The sequence below is a fragment of the Mizuhopecten yessoensis genome, unplaced genomic scaffold, assembly GCF_002113885.1.
Source record: "Mizuhopecten yessoensis strain PY_sf001 unplaced genomic scaffold, ASM211388v2 scaffold8365, whole genome shotgun sequence".
Lineage (NCBI taxonomy): Eukaryota > Metazoa > Mollusca > Bivalvia > Pectinida > Pectinidae > Mizuhopecten > Mizuhopecten yessoensis.
This window is the reverse complement of record NW_018407511.1, coordinates 629,905-639,709: the sequence shown is the minus strand read 5'-3', so window position 1 is coordinate 639,709 and position 9,805 is coordinate 629,905. Positions and strand designations below refer to the sequence as shown.

At 38.6% G+C, this 9,805-nt stretch overlaps 1 protein-coding gene across 4 annotated transcripts in view; it reads right to left on the bottom strand.

Moving 5' to 3' along the window:
- LOC110455753 (reticulon-1-A-like) overlaps positions 1-9,805 on the bottom strand; it is a 32,626-nt gene that overhangs the window by 10,051 nt on the left and 12,770 nt on the right. For all 4 annotated transcript variants that reach the window (XM_021506105.1, XM_021506106.1, XM_021506107.1 and 1 more), the window contains one exon: positions 403-610. In XM_021506105.1, coding sequence (XP_021361780.1) covers positions 403-610 — 208 coding nt within the window. The remainder of the gene's footprint in view (positions 1-402; positions 611-9,805) is intronic.

The window sequence follows — 9,805 nt, the reverse complement described above, 5'->3', positions numbered from 1 at the left end:
GGGGGTCCTGAAATTTACAATTTAAATAAAGCCCCTGATGATCTTTCCATCCATGCAGAGAAAATGACTGTAATACCTCTGAGTCTGGAGAAGAAGATTTTTGAAATATTGGTTAATTTTCCCTTTTGGGCCCCGCCCAGGCCCCTAGGGTTGGGGTAGGAATCAAAATTTTACAATTTGGTAGCCTCATATACCAAGGATGATTCTGACCAAGTTTGAAAAAATTCCATCCACTGGTTCTTGAGAAGAAGTTGATAATGTAAAAGTTTACGCACGACGGACGACGGACGGAAAATGATTGGAATAGGTCACTTGAGCAAAGCTCAGGTGACCTAAAAATGTGTTTACCTGACAGGTGAGATGTGTACCTGAATGGGTGTACCTGACAGGTGAGATGTGTACCTGAATGGGTGTGGGTCTCCAGATTTCTGAACAGCCTGGAGGACATTCTTGTAGATGCGGAAGCTGAGTGTGACGGTGATGACAGCTAGAGACAGGTAGGCCAGAACACTCAGCACAGAGAAACAGGAGAGTGACAGAAGGACGAACATCATGGAGCCAAACACAACTCCAGTGGTCTTCACATCACGCCAGTACACAAGGTTCAACACTGCAACAGACAAATGTATATAAATAGGAGCAGGTTAATTCATATGTAGATTAACTGGAGTTAATTAATAGAGCAAATACAGATATTCAAATTTTTAATAAGCTTTTGTATTATAAATAAGCCATTTGCTGCTGTGTTGAATTTTTTATTCTGAAATTAAACAAATTAAATTAAGCAGAGAATTTTGTTGCCACACTAAATGTGCCAAATTAACAAAAATTCACCATTACTTTTGACTCGATACTTTGAGTTTTGACACGATACTTTGAGTTAGGAGTGAGTAAACTATCTATTGAACCAGTCCTGTGGAGTACCACTTACTCCTGGTCAAATATTCACCCGTCACTAGTAAAATCAATATTTGCCGAGACCTAATTTCATCCTACATGTGTCATTACTATGTATGCTATGCGGTGTACCAACATTCACTGTTATGATGAAAAAAAGCAAAAGTTAACATGCTGTGAAATTTTCCTGTGTGTTGTGTACACACAGGAAAAGCTCTGTATTTACATTGTACCAGGAGAACGCTTATAGGATTTAAATTAAGATGCAATAATAATTTTGATGCGAAGTTTACAAATTTACCAGAATTCTTCAATGAATTAATTATTTCTTACAAAGATCTTAACAAAATATAGGAAATTTTAACACATTGCTCTACAGTAAACATTATTCGTTATTTAGTGGGGGTTTTATATATACACTTGTATAACATTTTACATGTATACACATCCCCCTTCCCCTGTAAAGTATACATTTCCTGTTTCTAATTGTTTCAAATATAACCTTATCATTTGATATGAAATTTGTTGAATGTGTACACAGCTATACTGGCTTTCAGTCTGCAGGATTAATTTCTTTTCTATGGGCTACAGGAAGTATATCAATTGTGTACGGTCAAGAGTGTGTAGACTTGTTCAAGTTAATATCTAGAGAGGAAATAATTGATAAACCTACAGACTGATAATGACAGCCAGTCTAGCTAGCATGTAGTATAGCCACAACTAACTCTGGGAAACAGTAATGTAGACATACCAGCTCTAACCACACATGGATAAATAAACATCCACCACTCAGCAGGGACGGGCACACGGGCAAGGTCGACTATCTCTAGGATTTTATTTCATCAGAATTTTCACAGAGCATTATCCTACAAGTCCATCAGCGTATACAACATTAACTCTGTACTTTGGTTATGATTGAAACAATCAGGCTCAACAGTTTCCATCACACGCCCTGTAATAATCTACACGGCTTGACGTGAGTCACATCAGAATCAACACATAACGGAGGTCAGTCACCTGACTTGTCCCTAATAATTATAGCCACAGTAATCGTGTAATATTATTATTTTTTCAAAACAAATATTCCCATCCAAATCATTTTTAAAAAATCCCAATATTTTACCAATAATGAAAATCTTTAGGAAAATTGTTTTAACAACCTTGATGGAGTAACCATTCCTCATTTGCATTGTTGCTAGACAATGAGCTAGGTTGCTGCTGATGGCTGGCTCATATAGTGGATCAATATCTCGATTAAAATCTCTGACTGGAGGAGTAAAGACTGTTTGGAGGAATTTTTCAACACAGGTTACTTATGACTCACACTTGATATCTATATTTAGTACTGGAGTATTTCCACTGGCTGCAAAAACCATCCGCGTGATCCATAAATAATATAATAATCACTTTAGCAACAGGATTCCCATACAGCCATTACGGTCACCCCAGTTTTATACAAAGCAATGTGGTTCTATTCATTATATTTCCTATAATTTTCTCCATAACGATATATTTAGTGAATTAGGCCCTATCCAAAGGACCAAAGGTTAGATTAAATAGCATGAAATTTACGATTTTCATGAACTTTTCGTGAAAATCCCAATAACATTTCAAGCAGCATGTATCCAACACTAAGTAGGCAGTTAATTTCAGTACATTGCACAGTACCCCATTACCATTCTTCTAATTTTTTCATAACAATAGCCAGTGAAATATCTGTATTAGGAGGATACTTTTACTGGCTACAATATGAAACCCTTGGCAAGAGGGACTTACAAACAGAATTTGGTAATTTAAGGTGGCAGTATAAGATCTATCTACTCCTGACTGCACGCTAAGCTAAGGGACATAACTCTGCAGTTTGTGGAGTAGGAGACCTTAACCTAGTATGCCACACTGCCATCCCAAGAGGTACATATACACTCTGCATACAAAATTTGGCAATTATAGGTGACAGAGAACATAGATGAGATATGCCCTGGGCAAATGATGCACTGAGAGACTACCTGAGGGACAGACCTAAAGTCTCCTCCCATAGTACTGCTCCTGTAGTACTGATGGGGAACTAATGATGCACTGAGACACTACCTGAGGGACAGACCTAGAGTCTCCTCCCATAGTACTGCTCCTGTAGTACTGATGGGGAACTAATGATGCACTGAGAGACTACCTGAGGGACAGACCTAGAGTCTCCTCCCATAGTACTGCTCCTGTAGTACTGATGGGGAACTAATGATGCACTGAGAGACTACCTGAGGGACAGACCTAGAGTCTCCTCCCATAGTACTGCTCCTGTAGTACTGATGGGGAACTAATGATGCACTGAGAGACTACCTGAGGGACAGACCTAGAGTCTCCTCCCATAGTACTGCTCCTGTAGTACTGATGGGGAACTAATGATGCACTGAGAGACTACCTGAGGGACAGACCTAGAGTCTCCTCCCATAGTACTGCTCCTGTAGTACTGATGGGGAACTAATGATGCACTGAGAGACTACCTGAGGGACAGACCTAGAGTCTCCTCCCATAGTACTGCTCCTGTAGTACTGATGGGGAACTAATGATGCACTGAGAGACTACCTGAGGGACAGACCTAGAGTCTCCTCCCATAGTACTGCTCCTGTAGTACTGATGGGGAACTAATGATGCACTGAGACACTACCTGAGGGACAGACCTAGAGTCTCCTCCCATAGTACTGCTCCTGTAGTACTGACTCCTTCTCCACTTGGAAGTGGATGATCGGAGGGTAATTAAAATAATTTTCTATAAAGTATCATCAGATATTTCCATGATTCCATCTATATATAGCATGAAGACTTTTTGATTGTAGCAGTTTTAGGTCCTGGTGAAGATTTTTGAAACTGGAACCAATTTTTCACTTTGCTCCCTGTCTATGGTAAGGGTCAGAAAGACTTGTCAGGATACCAATTTTTGAGCTATTAAAATGGCATCTTATAATAATATTTCTATGCAAACCCGAGTAGTTTACTGCTGAAAATAAACAAAATATTACCAAAATTAATATTTCCCTGATCAAACTACAGTAACCATTAATGTACCCTCTTCACGGTGGAATGATATAGGAGAGCATTTGATTTTAGTATTAAGACCCTAAATAAAACAACACTTCTCAGTGAGGAAAAAAGATAAGACTGCATATTGAGGTTTTGGCACAGGCCATCTTAACATTGTGGTGAAATTTGTTACAATGGTTTCGTTTGTAAAGCATAGATGCATATATATCTCACGTAGGAGGGTCAGTATAAACTATATATACTACATGCTGACAGGATACGCATAATGATTCTGAAAACAGGTGTGCCCATACAGATAAAGTATAAAACAATACAAAGTAGAAGATCTTATGCATTAAAATAGATACAGACTGTAGCTATACACACATATATATATATATACATGTAGCTATACACACATATATATATATATACATGTAGCTATAAGGAGATATAGTCAGAAATCGTGTGATTATAAATCTTTACATTCAGGAATACAGTACCTAACTATAACATACAGTATAAAGCTATAGAGACTACAGGTAATTGTGATAACATTACCAGATGATTAGGATGCGGAGAATATTGATCCATTACTTGGCGATGTATAAATAGTGGTATGCTGTTTGACATGACCCAACCTGCCAGCCATACTTAAGACTGCATGTTCAGTAGGATTCTCAGACTGGAATAAACGCCAATGAACACAAAGCTGAATCAAGTATTGTCAGTTTCCTTACACTCCTTAATTACAGGACAAAGTAACACTTGGGTGTAATATGAATATCACTTAGTTCTTACAATTACAGTTCCAGTGATGTCATATAAGTATTGTCGGTTTACAACCATCAATTATAGTACTGAGCTGTTTCCTAAGTATTGTCGGTTTACAACCATCAATTATAGTACTGAGCTGTGTCCTAAGTATTGTCAGCTTACAACCACAGCTCAGTACTATAATTGATGGTTGTAAACCGACAATACTTAGGACACAGCTCAGAACTATATTTGATGGTTGTAAACCGACAATACTGAGCTGTTTCCTAAGTATTGTCGGTTTACAACCATCAATTATAGTTCTGGGCTGTGTCCTAAGTATTGTCAGCTTACAACCAGCAATTATAGTACTGGGCTGTGTCCTAAGTATTGTCAGCTTACAACCAGCAATTATATTACTGAGCTGTGTCCTAAGTATTGTCAGTTTACAACCATCAATTATATTACGGAGCTGTGTCCTAAGTATTGTCAGATTACAACTATCAATTATAGTACTGGGCTGCGTCCTAAGTATTGTCAGTTTACAACCATCAAATATAGTACTGGGCTGCGTCCTAAGTATTGTCAGATTACAACCATCAATTATAGTACTGAGCTGTGTCCTAAGTATTGTCGGTTTACAACCATCAAATATAGTACTGAGCTGGGTCCTAAGTATTGTCAGTTTAAAACTATCAATTATAGTACTGGGCTGTGTCCTAAGTATTGTCAGCTTACAACCATCAATTATAGTTCTGAACTGTGTCCTAAGTATTGTCAGATTACAACCAGCAATTATAGTACTGAGCTGTGTCCTAAGTATTGTCAGTTTACAACCATCAATTATATTACGGAGCTGTGTCCTAAGTATTGTCAGATTACAACTATCAATTATAGTACTGAGCTGCGTCCTAAGTATTGTCAGTTTACAACCATCAATTATAGTACTGAGCTGTGTCCTAAGTATTGTCAGCTTACAACCATCAAGTATAGTACTGAGCTGTGTCCTAAGTATTGTCAGCTTACAATTATCAATTATAGTACTGAAATGTGTCCTAAGTATTGTCAGATTACAACCAGCAATTATAGTACTGAGCTGCGTCCTAAGTACTGTCAGTTTACAACCATCAATTATAGTACTGGGCTGCGTCATAAGTATTGTCAGTTTACAACAGTCAATTATAGTACTGGGCTGCGTCATAAGTATTGTCAGTTTACAACCATCAATTATAGTACTGAAATGTGTCCTAAGTATTGTCAGATTACAACACTGAAATGTGTCCTAAGTATTGTCAGATTACAACCATCAATTATAGTACTGATGGAGGTAGAGGAAATGTTGTTCAAATGTATGACGTCACAATGACTTGTTCAATATATGACGTCATAATAGCACGCTGTCAGAAACACAATATGTCAAAACAATGTCGAGAACCAAGTCCCTCCCGTCAATAGTTTCTCTGTCATTTTAGTTTACATTTGTCAATCACTCCACTGAGCTGCTTCATATAGGTCTTGTTAGGTTGTATTCATGAATCAGTGCTAAATTTTATTTTTAAAGTTTTGTCAGCTTACATTTATCATTTATCAGTTACAGTGGGCTGTGCCATATTTATTGAAAATATTTTAAGTTTACATTCAACAGTAACGCTACTGAGCTGTTTCATATAAGTCCTGTCAGGTTACACTTATAAATTATATATAATCCATACAATTATTTATCCAAAAAATTAAAGGACTTTTAAAGGTCCTTTAGTTTTTCAAGGGCATTTTTGAATAAATATTCTGTATATCTAGACAATCAACACCACTCTATGCCATTCTCATCACTATACTCCACATGTTTGCCACTTTGCTATCAGGAAACACAACTTTAAACAATTTTCCAGGGGGTGGGGAGACACTGGAATGCAGGGTCACATTGTCTTGTCATCAAACTGGGACTAGTCTAGTCTTTTTGATCAATATTTCTTTTTACATTTATTGACAAACTTTCTTCACAAACTTTGTAGAAGACACACTTAGGGTGCTATAAAAAGTATATCAAAACCATGAGACTATAGGTTGATTACAAGAATATTAAGATGTCCAAACTTTTTTGGACCCAAAAGCTAGGGGCTTATTACCTCTTTAATTTTCTATCACAATGTACCTGGGACATTCTGAAAAGGTTTTACTTCTGTCTATACCATGGTGTACACAGACCTCAACAAGGAACATTGCTCTGTTCAAAAATTTCTCAATATAACAAGTTTCATTAGGTTAGTTGTTATATAATAAATACTCTCTCATGAAAATTGGTCTAGAAATACATTGATCACAAGCCACTTTCTGTAAAATTCTATGGACTTTGGACCAATAACAACATACCCATGTACTCAAAACTAGTCACCTATGTCCCACATAAATGTGTGCAAAGTTTCAAGAAAATCTGTCCAACGTAAGGATTCTAGAGTGATCATAAAGATAAGGAGAGTGACCACTAGATGGACAGATGCTGGATGGAGTACTACAGCACAATTAATGCTCACTATTCAGCTAAAATGTTGACACTGACCAGATGAACAGACACTGGAAGCCAAACCATGGCATAAGCCCCCACCTGCTCTTTGGGCAGGTGAGCTAAACACCACAGCACAGACCTGTACACCTGGTAGTGGTGTGTCTCAGTCAACACTGAGGCTAGATCTCTCAGTTCCTGTACACCAGAACGCCATTATCATTAGAACCAGATTGCCAAACAAGAGTGGACCCATCTATCAACCCAGTGTAAGGTCCATAGTGAGGTTGCAGGAGGCTGCTGGCATGTGTATATAATATCTGTCCTAGATATGATCACAGGCTATCAACCCACAGTTTATATACACTGTCAGGGAGATCAACTCCTACTGGTGCTACTAACATAAATACTGTACTCTTCAAATTCTTTAATTGGCTCTTTCTGACCATGCCATATCGCATGGTCTTGGCACTTGGTCTAATATCATAATGATGCTAGTATTAGTCTAAATCTCTTGGTACAAATTAATAGTCTAAATTATTAATCCCGTGCCCTTTATACATAGGAGTAGAATGTGGTTGTAGCCTATCTCTGTTTTCGTCCATTTTCTCCGTTTGGGACATCTCTCCTCCCAACAGTTACAACTTCCACTTCCCTTTGGCCCAGGAAATCTTTGCATAGAATGTCAATAAAATTGGTTCAATGATAAATCTTAAGAAGCCGAAAACTGCAGGAGGAATTGTCCAGACAAAATTGTGTGTATACATAGAATGAGCTGATTCCATGTTTACCCTCGGCCTCCTGACTGTGTTGTTGTTGGAGAGGGGGGTTTAGCAGTAAGGGAGTTGTTTCAATGATGATCATCACACTTGTGAAATTTAGAGGCAATCATGACCATGACATCAGACCTGGATTTGTCATCTGGAAAGAATTTGCAGACTGACAGTTGGATAAACAAAGTGATTATAGGGTAACTGCATCTCAATGTGGGGCCCACCAAGCACTGACAAACAAGCAACGATTACCTACCAGTGTTAACATGAATGACTAATAAGTACCATCATTTTTAACTGTCCGTCATACCTATAAGTACATTCTCAACTGGAAGGGTGAATACTACACATCTGAATTACATTTTGATAGACAGTGTATTCCAATTACTATAGGTCAGTTTTCCAGAATCAATATATCATACATTACCACCAGTTAGAGATATTTAGCAGCACTTTGTATGCATTATTAAATGGTAACCTGACAAGTCACTGTGGCTGCTGCTAGTAATAATGAACCAGTGGGAAAAGATAACCTAGTCAACAAGGATAAGTCTGATATTGGGAGTAGGATATGACCGTGGCTCTAGTACTACAGATAACCTAGTCAACAAGGATAAGTCTGATATTGGGTGTAGGATATGACCGTGGCTCTAGTACTCGAGATAACCTAGTCAACAAGGATAAGTCTGATATTGGGTGTAGGATATGACCGTGGCTCTAGTACTAGAGATAACCTAGTTGACAAGGATAAGTCTGATATTGGGAGTAGGATATGACCGTCGCTCTAGTACTAGAGATAACCTAGTCAACAAGGATAAGTCTGATGTTGGGAGTAGGATTTGACCGTGGCTCTAGTACTACAGATAACCTAGTCGACAAGGATAAGTCTGATATTGGGGGTAGGATATGACCGTGGCTCTAGTACTAGAGATAACCTAGGCGACAAGGATAAGTCTGATATTGGGAGTAGGATATGACCGTGGCTCTAGTACTCGAGATAGCCTAGTCAACGAGGATAAGTCTGATATTGGGAGTAGGATATGACCGTGGCTCTAGTACTCGAGATAGCCTAGTCAACGAGGATAAGTCTGATATTGGGAGTAGGATATGACCGTGGCTCTAGTGCTAGAGATAACCTAGTCAACAAGGATAAGTCTGATATTAGGAGTAGGATATGACCGTGGCTCTAGTACTACAGATAACCTAGTCAACAAGGATAAGTCTGATGTTGGGAGTAGGATTTGACCGTGGCTCTAGTACTACAGATAACCTAGTCAACAAGGATAAGTCTGATGTTGGGAGTAGGATATGACCGTGGCTCTAGTACTCGAGATAACCTAGTCAACAAGGATAAGTCTGATGTTGGGAGTAGGATATGACCTTGGCTCTAGTACTAGAGATAACCTAGTCGACAAGGATAAGGCTGATATTGGGTGTAGGATATGACCGTGGCTCTAGTACTAGAGATAACCTAGTTGACAAGGATAAGTCTGATATTGGGAGTAGGATATGACCGTGGCTCTTGTACTAGAGATAACCTAGTCGACAAGGATAAGTCTGATGTTGGGAGTAGGATTTGACCGTGGCTCTAGTACTACAGATAACCTAGTCGACAAGGATAAGTCTGATGTTGGGAGTAGGATATGACCGTGGCTCTAGTACTCGAGATAACCTAGTCAACAAGGATAAGTCTGATGTTGGGAGTAGGATTTGACCGTGGCTCTAGTACTACAGATAACCTAGTCGACAAGGATAAGTCTGATATTGGGTGTAGGATATGACCGTGGCTCTAGTACTCGAGATAGCCTAGTCAACAAGGATAAGTCTGATATTGGGAGTAGGATATGACCGTGGCTCTAGTACT